Source organism: Aptenodytes patagonicus, chromosome 3 (genome assembly GCF_965638725.1).
Source record: "Aptenodytes patagonicus chromosome 3, bAptPat1.pri.cur, whole genome shotgun sequence".
Taxonomy (NCBI): Eukaryota; Metazoa; Chordata; class Aves; order Sphenisciformes; family Spheniscidae; genus Aptenodytes; species Aptenodytes patagonicus.
The window spans coordinates 72,550,050-72,565,833 of record NC_134951.1 but is presented as its reverse complement, the minus strand read 5'-3'; the positions used below and the strand labels follow the sequence as shown (position 1 = coordinate 72,565,833).

Below are 15,784 nucleotides of genomic sequence, written 5' to 3'. Positions count from 1 at the left end.
ATTCTGCCATTGGCAGTGTCATTAATACTAATTACTCTATAGAAATTAAAGATACTTACAGCTAATAAATCAGCCAGTTCACAACTGGCTGTATGTAAGTGACAGGTCATCAGATCAACTCAATATTCTTCTAAGTTATTAATAGTAAGAACTTCTATCCAGCTTCCATGACTTAGAGGCTATTACTTTTTATAGTTGTTACCTATTTTAAAAAGGGGATTACTCACACTTTTCCTGCTGTACTGCAGATCTCTCTGCCTTTCCCTCTGTACATACAGTAAATACGGAAAACATAGATCCTTAAAGTTATTGATGTGTACTCATTAACATTTTACATGTGGATCGCAGCACTGATGTATATATTTATACTATTTATTTATCTTATCTACTGTTATAATTTAATGCAGGTGACAGAGCTTTCAATGGGAGAACTCCTGATGCACTCTACAGTTTCCTGGCTGAATCCTTTCCCATCGCTGGGCAAAGCAAGAAAAGACCTTGAACTTACAGTATTTGGTAAGTGTCTTCCTTAATGACTCTCTGCTCTTTCAAATCTAAAGATTACCACATCAAATCTTCTCACAAGATGAAAGCCACCATCTCCTTGCTCTATAGCTATGTGATATCTAGGGTAGACTTACATCTGAAAAAATACATAGTTATATTTCCTAATACGAGAAAAGTTTCCATTCGTTTGTTTGCTGTTGCTGTTTGCTCTGTGAGCCAACCTCAGCTGCTCTCCTGCCTATATGTAAACTGTGGAAATCAGTGATTTTCAAGAGGCAATATTCTCTTTAGAACAATCTGCTAAACCAAGCTTTCAAAGGACGCTGGTAGGAAAATTGTGATTTATTCTACTCCTGTGAATTCAGGCTAACTTCTGCTTTACAGCTACTCCATCAAAAGCCCCATCCAGGTTATTTTAACGTGAAAAATGGATATGGAAATAAGAGCATACAAACAAGAGTTTTATTTAATAGTATATATACGATTAATCATTTAATAATTACCTAAGTAATTAAATCTTCCAGTGAAACATCTTAGGCACTTGTCCGTTTCTTTAAAAAATATTTCTTTAAAATGTCATTGGATAAACACCTGCAGAACAACTCCAGGTTGACGAGAGACAAGTTTCTCCTTCTCAGGGCTGTCGTGCATTCCTTCCCCAGGAAGCATGACAGATTAGGGGAGAGGATGCTTCTAACAGAAGAACAAACAGGAACTGCCTCCCGGGTTCCTTGGATGAGCTTTTATTCTCACTTCAGACCCTATGCAGGCAGCTTAGAAAATGCACCTAATATGTGGAACTGAAGGAAACTGCCAAGCTCTGGGGTTAATGCTGTGCTCGCTATGGCCGCATCCCGGCTTCACATAGGGATGAGACTCAACTGCATACCATCACCCCTCTCTCCTCTTCCACTGGAAGGAAACATGGATGCATGAGCAGGGATAGAGCTATACTGCCCTTGAGTCTGATTTGGGATCCAGGACTGCTCTGCAGAGCCATCCCTTAGTTCAGCTGCAGCTTCAATGCCCGTGTTTCTGTTCCCCCTTACAGATGGGAGCGAACGTGTCCCTGCCTGCCTGGAGGCTGAGAGATTAGGTAACGTTAGTGAGCCACTCCAGTCGCACGTTGTGGAAGCCAGAGAATTCCTGCAGATGGAAAAGTAGGCATTGAGATGAATGTTTGAGTTTCCAACTAAACAAATGCTGAACTGCAGGAAGAACAGACTTAGTGTCCTTTTTCACAGCCCTCTCTTGCTATAAGCCCTTCACTCCACTTGAAAATGTCCACCGATTACAAAAAGAAAATCTGAACCTTTACATCTAACCTACATCTGCTGTATTTGCTTATGTGAAGACTTACAGGAGACAGGCTGCTGGTAGTTTCAGAATAAAGGTGCAGAAGGGCTTCATCCTAAATGTTCAGAACAAAATCTGAGGAAAAAATACTGCCATTGCATGAACCAAGTGTAGGATGAAAAACCCAGTTGTAATCTTAATAGAGAGCAGGTGCTTTTCAATCAGTTTGCTTATCCTTTACATTCCCCTGACTACAATCATCAGCTTCTCCAAGATACTATTTTCATTTACTATTACACCTGTAATTAACAGTTTTCCTTTTTTTCTTTCTTTTTTAGTTTTTAAGAGGGCTGTAATACTGGTGTATAAGGAGAACTACAAACTGAAAAAGAAAATGGTAAGTCTGGTGTCAGTGGAGGTGGTGGGTGTTTATGCACAGGATCCTACTGCAGTGTGAGATGGACCATACCGGTGTTGAAGGGGGAGTGACTGTGGTGAAATGCCACCTTCCCTCGCTAGACTGGAATTCTAGCTATCACAGCTAAAACAAGTGCTCAGTATTTGTGTAGCAGTAGATATTTTTTGTTATTTAGTAAGCAGCAGCATCTTCTCTGTGTGAGCCCCACGTTAGTTCTGTCAGGTGGAATATGAAAGATGCCATGTAGGAATCATTCATTCTTCCAGATGGCATTTACAATGGCCTACTTTAACGTAGCATGTAGATTGAAGACCTCTGTGTATAGACCCTTGACCACCCTGGAAGGAAAGGAGAGGGGGTGTTATAAACACAACCTCCTCTGTCCCCATTTAGAAAACTGGAATGCTGAAGTCAAGTAGCAAGTTGCATCTCCCGCGTACCAGTGGTGAAGTACTGCACCGTGCTTGTCATTAACAGACGGAGGGGCTCTAAAAGTAGCAGCAGCAGCTACGTGATTAATGTATTCTGCTAATCAACAGTCTGCGGGTTCCTTCATGGGAAACTAGTTCCCTAGTAGTACTTATATGCGAAGTATTATTTTTACCCATTAAAAAGAAGTGCTTTTAAAAGTTGAAGCAATTACAAATTCCAAAGGTTGTGTCTATCACCATGTCAACTATGTTTACAAGCACATATTAGGGTACTGAAGGAAAAAGTCTAATGAATTTATTTTCTCTTCAGAGGCAGGTCTTTTAAGAGTAACACAAAAAAACCCGCTTTTTTTACTTCTTAGAAATACCCTTGTTGTTTTTCTTTTCGCAGCCTACTAATGTTCGTGCTGCACATAATTATGGTGACTTGGATCCATTTAAATTTCGCTGGCTGATTCCTTTATCTGCTCTTCAAGTTCGACTGGGGAACACAGCAGGTAGTTCCCTTGCACTGAATACTTTAGGACTGAAGGCTTTTCTGGGATTCTGTAATACTGCTTCTTCCGTATGTCTTTCTGGAGCCTCTGGAAACAGGCAGGTGTAGAGAAAACAGTATCTACTGTTGTCTCTACACTCAGGGGGTACACGTTAACAGACTTTCTTCATTTGGTGTGTTGGCTTCTTCCGTGAGTTCGAGAAGATGCAACATGATGTGAAGGAATGACAGAATGGAAATCCCAAATGAAAAGATACCATGAACAGGAAGGTGATTTCCCATGGTTGACGTCCTGGTGACGCCCTTATGCTTGTGTGTGCTGACCCTTGTGTTTTTCCAAAGGTGGGAGAGTTGACTGTGTAATTTGTGGTAGTAGAGGGCTGTGTTTTTATTTTCCCTTTGAGTTGATCTTTATGATCCTATCCAGTTCTTTATCTTCTGTAAAGTGTCACTAGGTGTTTAGAGCAAATAAATGCTTTGTGCACCTGGGAGAAGGCCTTTTAAGGCTGGAAGGCAGTGAGAATCAGTAAGAATGGGGGAAAGCAACTTATCAAAGGCAGCGCTAGGCTGCTGCAACAGGAGAGTTCAGGGGACTTCCTTTGCGTCCCATCTCAGGTGAGATCTTCTGTAGATCCACCCGTGGCTATGTTAACACTGCCTTCAGGGGTGGAGGAGCTCTACACTGGTCTTTCTAATGCCGAAGGTTTTGTGAAGTACATACAAAAATAACATTTCCTTCCATGCACAGGAACAGAGAACAGCTGTATCTGGGAACTGATTCACACGAAGTCAGAACTAGAAGGCAGGCCAGAAACAATTTTTCAGTTGTGCAGCAGGTAAGCTTTACATGGAGGTTGTATTTGACAAATCACATTAATGGAATTAAAAAAGTAAAATTTTCCCCTGCGTGACCTTTGCATCAGCACTTCTAATGCAGCTCTCACTCTTTGAATCCAGGCACTACGCCAGTGTTTAACTGCATAAAGTGTAACAATTTGAAATGGGAGTGAATTTGGCACAGCGATCCAGCATCAGAAATCTGCACAGACGTATGATCATAAGTTCCAGTACGATATGGGCAAAGTAACTGATTTTATCAGACTCTCAGTTGGTTAGCAGAAATTATCTTCTGATAAAGACCACTTAAGGGGCGATCCCTTGGTACAGAAGTTACCTTTCAGGCCGTTTTTCTAAGGGGAAGTAACCAAGATCTCAAAACACAAAGTGTGTGAAATGCCTAACGCCACATAAAGACATTTTAGCTGCAAAACCACTACTAAAGCAAGCTACTGAAAAAACCCACTGCACCTAAAGAACATCAGCGGAAAGGAGGCGGGCAGATCTTATCCCAACAGTGTCTTACTTCAGAGGGGAAAATTAGGTTCTCTGTTTTCTTAAACTTGCAGTGACTGTGAGAACAAGACTAACATCGTGAAGGTGATCCGTTCTATTTTGCGGGAGAATTTCAGACGTCACATAAAATGTGAGCTACCGCTGGAAAAAGGATGTAAAGATCGCCTTGTCCCACTCAAGAACCGTGTACCTGCAACAGCCAAACTGGGTAAGAAACACGTTGTCAAAGTGAAAAATGGAGTCTGGACTCCAGCGCTGGCAGAAGGCTCGCAATTATTACCATGACTGTAGCGTGTCATGTGCCAGACCCACAAATCCCATTTCTTTTTCGGGCTGGGGAGGTGGTAGAGTTTCTCCACAACTCGGGGCATGACAAGGGCTAGAGGCGATAAGCAAGCTTGCCATCCCCCCCACACTGTGATGTTTCATTAGCTCTCTTAAGGGAAGACTTAATAAGGCCCAAATTAATTTTGCTGGGAAGAAATAGACTCCCTTTGGCATACAGCATTAGCGTTCTTTCCTCTGGGTTCCCTTTAGTAACTCAGCCCTAATAACATTTAAAGCTAAAACAACTGGCAAAAGGCAGGGGTCTTGCTTCTTTCAATGCACTAAATCTGCATCCCAGCAGATACCCTAATTAAGAACAGGCTTCAGATGTTTTAGTTAAATGAGTAGCTACTAGTATTTCAAGTTCTCCATCTGATCAGTTGTCTGTAAAATCCCCTTAACATCCCAGGAACTGGGACAGTTCAACTCCCACCTGCAATCTGGCCCTCCAGTGCTTGAGGTGCCTGAATCAGTCTTGCTTTCCTGCGGATGTGTGTAAATCACTACTAGAATTTTTGGAGGATTGTGTATGTATTACACATGAAGGCAAGCATATAGCCCTGGGGTAGGTGGAATGAGAGCTCTGACACGGGATCGCGCTGTCGGTATCAGAATGCTGACACGTCTGACCTGGGATGATTATCAAATGAGACTATGTACACTGTAATTATAAGTGGGCTATTGAGACAGACGGTATAACCAGCTGATGTTTTGCTGAAAAAAAACCCAGCTTTTTTCCTCTGCACAGCTTCCACGAGGTCCTTGAAGATACTGAAAAATTCATCCAGTAGCGAGTGGAACGGTGACCCGGGGAAAGGCACCTTCCAGGACTCTGATGAGTGCAGCCTGAGCAGCAGTACTCAGAGCAGCAGCTGCCACACCGCTGAGAGCATACAGGAGCCCAAAAGTTCATCTCCCGATAAACACGTACAGAGCTGTGCATCCGACTTTTCTAATGTTCTTGTCAAAGAATCTGATATTCTCAGCGATGATGATGACGACGACGACTATCAGAGCCTAAAGAAAGGCAGCCCTACGAAAGACATTGAAATACGGTTCCAACGGCTGAAGATTTCAGAGGAACCAAGTACTGACTCCGAACGGGATCAGGCTGCTGAAAATGAGGAAGGAGACGGCTTCGAGACAAGAGAGCATCCAAAGCTGGTGCGTGGCCATTTCTGCCCAGTGAAGAGAAAAGTCAACAGCACAAAGCGTAACAGAGGAACTTTAGTGGCAATGCAAGAACGTCACCAGTCCCTTGACAGTCACTCTGATGCTGCAAACCTGGATCTGAACTCTATTTTAGAGAGAGAATTTAGCGTCCAGAGTTTAACATCTGTAGTTAATGAGGACTGTTTTTATGAAGCTGTGGAGAGGCATGGGAAATCCTAGCTTTCTAAGCACTATATTTAAAATATTCATTTGAAGTCCACATAAAATTCAACAAACTTATTTTGCTTTAAAACTAGTAAATTCGTGGAAGCTGCAGGAAAACTACTATCAGATTTTGTGCACTAATACATTTTTTCCACAAAAACAGCTGTAAAGGATTCTTAAGTTATTTTAATTTATTGTGGATCAAAAATAGATTAAGCTGGCCAAGGTCTGTAAATCAGTTCATCCCTTTCAAGCAGTTATTAGGACGATGTAGTGTTCTTGGGGAGGGGAAGGGAAGGGAAGGGAAGGATGGCCTCGTTAGCATTTTAAGTAATGTGGAAAAGGTGCTAGTGAGTGGCAGAGGGGATTACAATGGAAAGTAGCATTGCAAAATGACTTTTTCAATACCTTGGGCATTTTATTTTTTGGTTTTCATTTTTGCTTTATTTAAAGCAGAATTAAGTTATTTTAATGTGCTTTAGTGCACAATAGTGCAGGAATTTCATTTTTGTAAGTTTCAGGATGCTGTTTATACTTTATATATATGTGTAAATACAAAACCAAAGCTTGGCCTGTAATCTTTTATTTGACTGTATTTTTTATTTTCTCTACCAGCCTGTACAGTAAAAGACAAATAAGTATTGTACTTAGCCATGTCTTCTACTTTTTATCATGCTGCTTTTCTCTAGTTGGAGCTTTAAATCCCAAATTCTTTGATTCTGCATAAATAAGACGACTATTAGCAGACCTTGAGGCAATCTGTGCACTTTATCCTCCTGTAAGTATATTTATAGAAGAGTTTTGGCTTTTGTTTTTTAAATTACTCTGCACAGGAGGATGTTCCAGGATAAAAAGAGCACAAAAACCCAAACGCCGTCTTACATGCCAAAGTATGAAAAGTATTTTTTCTTACGTTTCGATAATGCACTTTCATTCATACAAAACTCAGTTATTTCAGAAGTATCCCATCTTAATTACATGTCTCACAACACACCTTGTTCTTGGTATGTGTTCTAGCCGTTCCCCTGAAGTAAAAAGAACCTGTAGGCACCTTGTAACTGGACTGTCTTTTCACTTTTGTCTGCAGCTGAATGGAAAGAATGAATAAAATGGGAAAGACCTCTCTCTCCACCACTTTCTCAAAAGTAGTTCTTCCATATCTGCACAGATGTAGGAATATTTAAGCCTCCTTTTACTGAATCAACACCTCTAGATCAAGGAGTTAAAACTGATTTGTTTTTATTAGTCTGCTGCAATTACAGCTGTTACAGCTGATTTTCCTCTTCAGTCTGTTCGGGCTGACTGGTACTTTTAAGTAAATTCCTTGTCTTCTTCCTTTGCCTTAGTTCTTCTCTGTAACTGTACGCAAAAAGGCTTGGGTCTTCATCACACATTTTTCTGTATGTATTGCACAGATTTCTAAAGTGTGACATGGAGAGCTGAAAAGGACGAAGAGTTGGATCAACATTTGCTGTCATCATCAGCTGTTCTGTTCTTTTCAGACGTCCACTTTCAGGAAACAAGGTCCTAAAAGGTGTGGGGAGAAGACAAATTCAAACAATTCAGACAGACAATTCAGCTTCCCCTAAGGGTAACAGGATCCTCCTGGGAATTTACTTAATATAGGTTTACTATTAAGTATGTCATTATTTTAGCTCTGGCACTCTTAATATATCTCATTATAATGGAGATATATATATCCATTAAGCAAATGGAAACATGTAAGGGCCCTTTTTCTGCAAATTCAAATTATGACAACATAGGAAAGCATACACATACATTGTACATTAAACACATGCATATATGTTCACGTTTGCTAACATTAAAAAGAGCCTTGGGTATGGATACAGTTACAGAACCTTCTTACAATTAGACTCACGTTTAGAGAGCAACAACAGATTAAACTGTGTAAAACAGATCATATCCAAACCATGTGACTTTCTTTCAGGCTAAGTGTTTCATTCCAATGGGCAAGATATTGATATCACTTGTCATTAATACCGCAATTCTAATGCCAGGAAAAAAAGCCAAGAGGGAGGAAAGGAGTATTTAATTATCATTCACTTTTTAATATTTAGAACTTGGAGAAAGTGCCAGGAGTCCTAGATTTTGTTTTCAGCTCTGTCACTGTTCAGAGATAGTCATATCAGTTCATTTACTCTGTGGCCAGATGTGTTAGCACCTCTCTCTCATCAATTCCCCAAATTTGAATGAATAGTATTAGTTCAAGTGATTTTTAATGTCTCACAAAAATGCATACTACAAAGTGCAAACTACTGAAAGGACTAGCTCCTATTAGCAGTAGTTCTCAGTCTACAATGGATCAGGAAAGCAGAAAATCTGCACATGGTTCATGTGCATGTCGCAATTTTCAAATGATCCGCCTGTGTCATACATACAGAAGACCTAAAAATGCTGTGCATCTAATAGAGTAAAACCCCCACACCCCCAGCTGTGTTTTGCAGGCTGGCTGGACAAGCTAGTCAAAAGGCTTTGTCTAAGTAAGTGATAGTTGGCTCTTGGTGGGCAGACAGAATACAAAGTTAAGAAAGGGTTTAACATGACAAGAGGAGGATGGAACTTCTGGGAATAATCTGGTTTAAAGTACGTGCTACTTAAGGCCTTGGTCAAAAATCACAAAACCATAGAATAGAATCACAGAATAGTTTGGGTTGGAAGGGACCTCTAAAGGTCATCTAGTCCAACCCCCCTGCCGTGGGCAGGGACATCTTCAACTACATCAGGTTGCTCAGAGCCCCGGCCAACCTGACCTTGAAGGTTTCCAGGGATGGGGCATCCACCACCTCTCTGGGCAACCTGGGCCAGTGTTTCACCACCCTCAGCGTAAAAAATTTCTTCCTTCTATCTAGTCTAAATCTAACCCCCTTTAGTTTAAAGCCATTCCCCCTTGTCCTGTCGCAACAGGCACTGCTAAAAAGTTTGCCCCCATCTTTCTTATAAGACCCCTTTAAGTACTGAGAGGCTGCAATAAGGTCTCCCTGAAGCTGCCTCTTCTCTAGGCCGAACAATCCCAACTCTCTCAGCCTTTCCTCATAGGAGAGGTGTTCCATCCCCCTCATCATTTTCGTGGCCCTCCTCTGGACCTGCTCCAACAGGTCTGTGTCTGTCTTATGCTGAGGGCTCCAGAGCTGGACGCAGCACTCCAGGTGGGGTCTCACCAGAGCAGAGGAGAGAGGCAGAATCACCTCCCTCGACCTGCTGGCCACGCTGCTTTTGATGCGGCCCAGGATACGATTGGCCTTCTGGGCTGCGAGCGCACATTGCTGGCTCATGTCCAGCTTTTCATCCACCAGCACCCCCAAGTCCTTCTTGGCAGGGCTGCTCTCAATCCCTTCATCCCCCAGCCTGTATTGATACCAGGGATTGCCCCGACCCAGGTGCAGGACCTTGCACTTGGCCCTGTGGAACCTCATGAGGTTCACACAGGCCCACTTCTCGAGCTTGTCCAGGTCCCTCTGGATGGCATCCCATCCCTCTGGCATGTCAACCACACCACTCAGCTTGGTGTCATCTGCAAACTTGCTGAGGGTGCACTCGATCCCACTGTCTATGTCCTTGATGAAGATATTAAACAGTACCGGTCCCAATACGGACCCCTGCGGGATGCCACTCGTCACCAGTCTCCATCTGGACATTGAGCCGTTGACCACTGTCCTCTGGATGCCACCATCTAACCAATTCCTCACCCACCGGACGGTCCACCCATCACATCCATACCTCTCCAGTTTAGAGAGAAGGGTGTTGTGGGGGACCATGTCAAAGGCCTTACAGAGGTCCAGATAGACGACATCTGTAGCCCTTCCCATGTCCACTGGTGTAGTCACTCCATCATAGAAGGCCACTAGGTTAGTCAGGCAGGACTTGCCCTTGGTGAAGCCATGCTGGCTGTCTCAAATCACCTCCCTGTCCTCCATGTGCCTTAGCACAGCTTCCAGGAGGATCTGTTCCATGATCTTGCCAGGCACAGACGTGAGACTGACTGGCCTGTAGTTCCCTGGGTCTTCCTCTTTTCCCTTTTTAAAAATGGGGTTATGTTTCCCCTTTTCCAGTCAGTGGGAACTTCTCCTGACTGCCACAACTTCTCACATACGATGGATAGTGGCTTAGCAACTTCATCCGCCAGTTCCCTCAGGACCCACGGATGGATCTTATCGTGTCCCATGGACTTGTGCACCTTCAGGTGCCTTAGATGGTCTCGAACCTGATCTTCTCCCACAGTGGGTGGCTCCTCATTCTCCCAGTCCCTGCCTTTGCCTTCTGCGGCTTCGGCAGTGAGGCTTGAGCACTTGCTGGTGAAGACAGAGGCAAAAAAGTCATCGAGTACCTCTGCCTTCTCCGTATTCTGGGTAACCTGGTCTCCCGTTTTGTTCCGGAGAGGGCCCACATTTTCCCTCATCTTCCTTTTATCCCCAACGTACCTATTGAAGCTTTTCTTGTTGCCCTTGACGTCCCTGGCCAGATTGAATTCTATCAGGGCTTTAGCTTTCCTAACCTGATCCCTGGCTGCTCGGACAATGTCTCTGTATTCCTCCCAGGCTGCCTGTCCTTGCTTCCACCCTCTGTAGGCTTCCTTTTTGTGTTTGAGTTTGTCCAGGAGCTCCTTGTTCATCCATGCAGGCCTCCTGGCGTTTTTGCCTGACTTCCTCTTTGTTGGGACGCATCGCTCCTGAGCTTGGAGGAGGTGATCCTTGAATATGACTCAGCTTTCTTGGGCCCCTCTTCCCTCCAGGGCTTTGCCCCATGGCACTCTACCAAGCAGATCCCTGAAGAGGCCAAAGTCTGCTCTCCTGAAGTCCAGGGTAGTGAGCTTGCTGTGCGCCCTCCTCGGTGCCCTCAGGATCTTGAACTCCACCATTTCATGGTCGCTGCAGCCCAGGCTGCCCTTGAGCTTCACATTCCCCACCAGCCCCTCCTTGTTGGGGAGAACAAGGTCCAGCATAGCACCTCTCCTCGTTGGCTCCTCTACCACTTGGAGAAGGAAGTTATCATCGATGCATTCCAGGAACCTCCCGGATTGCTTATGCCCTGCCGTGTTGTCCCTCCAACAGATGTCGGGGTGGTTGAAGTCCCCCATGAGGACCAGGGCTTGTGAGCGTGAGGCTGCTCCTGTCTGCCTACAGAGGGCCTCATCCGCTCAGTCTTCCTGGTCGGGTGGCCTGTAGCAGACCCCCACCATAATGTCACCTGTCCCTGCCCTCCCTTTAATTCTGACCCACAAGCTCTCAGTCAGCTCCTGATCCATCCCCAGGCAGAGCTCCATGCACTCCAGCTGGTCATTGACATAGAGGGCGACACCCCCTCCTCATCTCCCCTGCCTGTCCTTCCTAAAGAGCCTGTATCCCTCCATCCCAACACTCCAATCATAGGAGCCATCCCACCATGTCTCCATGATGCCAATAAGGTCGTAGCCTTATTGTCCCCGTTATTAAATGCCCCATTAGTTCAGCATCTAGTCAGCAAGGTTAAAATGGATCAATCCTTATTTTGCTATCCCTCCTTAAGTTAGTCTCTCCTTTGATTTGGTAGTTAAAAGATCTACCTGGAGCCAAAAATGTTTAATCACCTTTTATATACAAACTATGAACTGTCTTATAAATGTCTATGAACAGCAACTCAAACTACAATATTTTTCTTCATGGACTTAATAGCTTCATCTTATATGCCATGTCTCTCTCAGATGCCAGAATTTACACACAAATGTAAACTGATTCTATTACCTTGTTTTTATACAGTATATATGATAGACAGGTAGCTAGATACCTTATAATGAACTTATTATAAGCCTTATTATACACCAAAATTTGCTATTTTTTTTCAGGTCGGCTAAAGAATAAGAGGATTGTGTTTCTTAGCTGCACACTAGGGCTAAAGTATGATAAGCTGCTAGGGGATACGTGATGTCCAAAAGTTCATATTCCCCCTCCTTGCCTCAAAAGAATGTAGAGCGGTTATTAGCAATTTGAGATTACACAATAGTTGGGTTTTTTTTAAACTTTGGCAAAAATATTCTATATAATATAGATATGCTGACTGCACATGCCTTCTGCTTACATTGTCAACTGAAACCGTTCTTGCACAAAAAACCCCCACCACCCTGTAAATTAAATACAAATCAATCCAGAGTTCGGATACCTCATTTTCTAACCACCTCCAAATGCGTACTCAAACCTTAACACAGGCAAATCAATACTCATTTTAGATCCAACGTCTGCATCCCAGACATCGATGGCATTCACTGCCTCAAGCAAAAAAACCCAAAACTAGAGGCAAAATTCTGTGTTCACCTTTAGAATAGTGACATACAAGGCTTGTAGTTCAGTAAGGTGGCATCCACCCTAATTCGAGACTGCACCGGGGCCAAAACCACACCCAGCAAAATTCAGCTAGCCCAAGGTGCAGCGGCATGCCGCTAGTCCTAACAGCAGCTCTGACACACGTTCCACAGCGCTGAATGCTGGGTTTTCCCCACACCAAGTCAGACACATGGCTATGCTAGAGTTTTAACAGGATTCTTGGCAAACAGACTGCAGGTTTCTCGCATCAGTTAGAGAACCTAATAAATTCCCTCAGTAAGACATGGGGAATTTTAAAGTCAGGAAGAACTCCATAAAAGGGCAAGCACAGAAACAAGAATTTGACCTTTTGACATTATCCCCAAATAAGTAAAATTTCCCACAGATGATGTTCTCCCTCCTCATGCTGCCATCTTTGGTTCTGAATTTTGCGACTTTCATTTTTTAACTCAACCAACAAATGCTGTAGTTTTTGTGTTAGGTGGGCTTTTTTTGTTTGTTTCTGAGACAGACAAACTATTGGAAAGATCACCGATTTATCCGAGTAATTTTAACAGCTTCAACTGCTCTAACAAAAAGGCACAGTAATTATTACATAGTTACAGCAGAAAGAGATTCATCTCACAGTTTTGTCTCCAGAAACCTTTCTGAAATGGAAAGAGCTGATGAACTATGATGACAAATTTAAAACGGGAGGAATAAAATCAAATGCATAGCTACAAGTGTTTCTCAACTGATTTAGCAGCTGACGCATTTACAAAAACAGTATTTGAGAATTTTTCGTTAAAGATCCTTACTCGATTCCACGGAAGCAGTATTTTCTTCTAAACTGAAAAACACTTTGAACCACTTTTTCTACTAGCTTGAACGGCTGCTGTATCTTTGGTTGCACCAATGGAGTGAAATGCACCACAGCCACATCCACCTATAAGGAAAAGTAAGATAAATTTGAGTGGATATATTCCTCCAAGACACGTTATTTCCAAGAAGTTAACCGGCTAGACATCAGGAAACAGGCAGAACATAGGAAGACGTTATTGTGACAGGTAACATAGCTGTGCAGTGACTAATGTCATAGTACTTGAATATAAAGATTTGGCCTAACTTTCAAGGCCCTGCAGAATTTTAGTCTGTCTTAAGTTATCTACATATTTCCAATTAGTTCACATGTCATCAGTACTTAGTACTTTTTTCCCCATGGCACTTCCTCTATCTAGAGCAACTTCCATGTAATCTGTAAACTAATTAGCACTTCTTTCTTCCGATCCTTCCACAAGACAATTCTGACATGATACACAAATTAGACCATATTCAAGATACAGGCTGAAGGGCAGCTGGAGAAAATTGGTATTATAATTAGAAATCAAGCCTATTCCCTATATGTCTTCTGTTGCTCTAGGGCTTTTCTAAAATGTAAGCCAAGGAATTACTTTTCAACATATTAAGATTTTAAAATTCTAGTCTATTTAAAGGAATAGTAGGTAGACGTAAGTTTGCATTCAGTTGCAGTGACCATACAACTCTGTATTTACAGTTTCATCCACAGTTATATTTGAATGCTTCTATCCAGATCTCTTTCAAGCTTGTTTTATTCTTTTATAGTTCTAAAATCAGCTTGGTTCACAGAACGGTCACTTTCCCTGTGTCTGAAAACAGAATGAAGTAACATCATTCCTTCAATGTACACATATATACACGTAACACACAGAAAATACGTCATGCAATTATAGAGATACCGTATTATACAGAAATGCCCTGAATTCAGACTTCTGTATTACAAAATACAGGCTGAGCTAAAAATCCAGTTCTGCACAACATTGACTAAAGCAGTTCATCTTCCAAACTAGATATTAACAACAATAAAAATGAAAAATTTCTGTGGAGAAAATTTGTGAAATTTGTACATGTACTGGTGCTGAATTACTACAAAATTTTTAAGTGCCAGACCTTTAAAAATATTCACTCTCTTATTAAAAAAATCTGCTAACACGATGGACAATCATCCATCTTTTTAAAAAGTCTGAAAGTCAATACTGGCATTCATAGAACAGATTCTATGTGACTTTAAATTGAAGATGTGCTAGTTCTGACTGAAATACAAGATACACCCAGACCAAAGAACAGCTTCTGTTCTAAGCACACTCTCAGTGTTCCAACTTTTGGAGAAAATCAAAAAAAACTTCAAAAGAAGAGAGGGTTTTTTCTACTGCTCTAACCAAAACTGCTCTATGTTTGGGGTTTTTTTTTTAAATCAATTAAATCGTAGTAACCTCTGATGTGGACATATTCTTCTGGCACAAAGGTGCCATCCATCCACGTTGTACTTTCAGTGGGAACAGCTCGGCTGTCAAGTATCTGTACTATCCAGTACAACTGCTTCAACAGCAGAGGTACTATATTTGCTTTCAACAGAAATGATGATATTCAAACAACCTAAGTTTTTCACGTAGACAGAACTTATGAAGCTGAACAAAAATACTGATTAACGGTGCTGATGAAAAAACCCGCAAGTTTCCAGTATTTGCACTGCTGATCTCAAGTATATGTTACAGATAGTGTTTCTTGTCTACTTTTCCACCTTTCCTGAAAGCTAGAGTCAAGAATAAGACAGAAAAAATACTTAAATTACTAAAAGGTAAAGACACAGGAACTTATTTAAAAAAGAGGTGACAAAGAAAACCTGACACACGGAATCTGCAATGAAATGCGCATAAATTTATTTTCCAAAGCATTTTCTGAATTTCTTGAGTGTTGATAGCTTCTGCTCTTGCCACAGGTTGCTGCTACCAGTCAGGGAGACCACAGGGACGCAGCGAAAACTTGTGTTCACACTGAGTGTCAGAAAAGTTTATCTTTTTGAACAGGGCATAGATATACTTCACACAACCAACCAGCTCCTTGAACAGAAACACTAAAAGCTCTACAACTACCTGAAAGGAGGTTGTAGTGAGGTGGGTGTCAGTCTCTTCTCCCAAGTAACAAGCGATAGGACGAGAGGAAACGGCCTCAAGTTGTGCCAGGGGAGGTTTAGAAATGAGGAAAAATTTCTTTACTGAAAGAGTGGTTAAACATTGGAACAGGCTGCCCAGGGAAGTGGTTGAGTCCCCACCCCTGGAGGTATTTAAAAGACGTGTAGATGAGACGCTTAAGGACATGGCTTAGTGGGCATGGTGGTGTTGGGTCGACGGTTGGACTCGATGATCTTAGGTCTTTTCCAACCTTAATGATTCTATGATTCTATTTACACACATATACGTTTATCTAC

The 15,784-nt window shown here is 42.3% G+C and overlaps 2 protein-coding genes across 11 annotated transcripts in view; one reads left to right on the top strand and one right to left on the bottom strand.

Moving 5' to 3' along the window:
* The window catches only part of TIAM2 (TIAM Rac1 associated GEF 2), a 148,269-nt gene extending 141,414 nt beyond the window's left edge, over positions 1–6,855 (top strand). For all 3 annotated transcript variants that reach the window (XM_076333810.1, XM_076333809.1, XM_076333808.1), the window contains 6 exons: positions 408–516; positions 2,142–2,200; positions 3,044–3,149; positions 3,897–3,984; positions 4,555–4,709; positions 5,577–6,855. In XM_076333810.1, coding sequence (XP_076189925.1) covers positions 408–516; positions 2,142–2,200; positions 3,044–3,149; positions 3,897–3,984; positions 4,555–4,709; positions 5,577–6,220 — 1,161 coding nt within the window. In that variant the 3' untranslated portion in view covers positions 6,221–6,855. The remainder of the gene's footprint in view (positions 1–407; positions 517–2,141; positions 2,201–3,043; positions 3,150–3,896; positions 3,985–4,554; positions 4,710–5,576) is intronic.
* Positions 6,856–7,427: 572 nt separating this feature from the next.
* The window catches only part of TFB1M (transcription factor B1, mitochondrial), a 33,927-nt gene continuing 25,570 nt past the window's right edge, over positions 7,428–15,784 (bottom strand). For all 8 annotated transcript variants that reach the window (XM_076333816.1, XM_076333813.1, XM_076333812.1 and 5 more), the window contains 2 exons: positions 13,317–13,444; positions 7,428–7,732 (listed from right to left, as the gene is read on the bottom strand). In XM_076333816.1, coding sequence (XP_076189931.1) covers positions 7,471–7,732; positions 13,317–13,444 — 390 coding nt within the window. In that variant the 3' untranslated portion in view covers positions 7,428–7,470. The remainder of the gene's footprint in view (positions 7,733–13,316; positions 13,445–15,784) is intronic.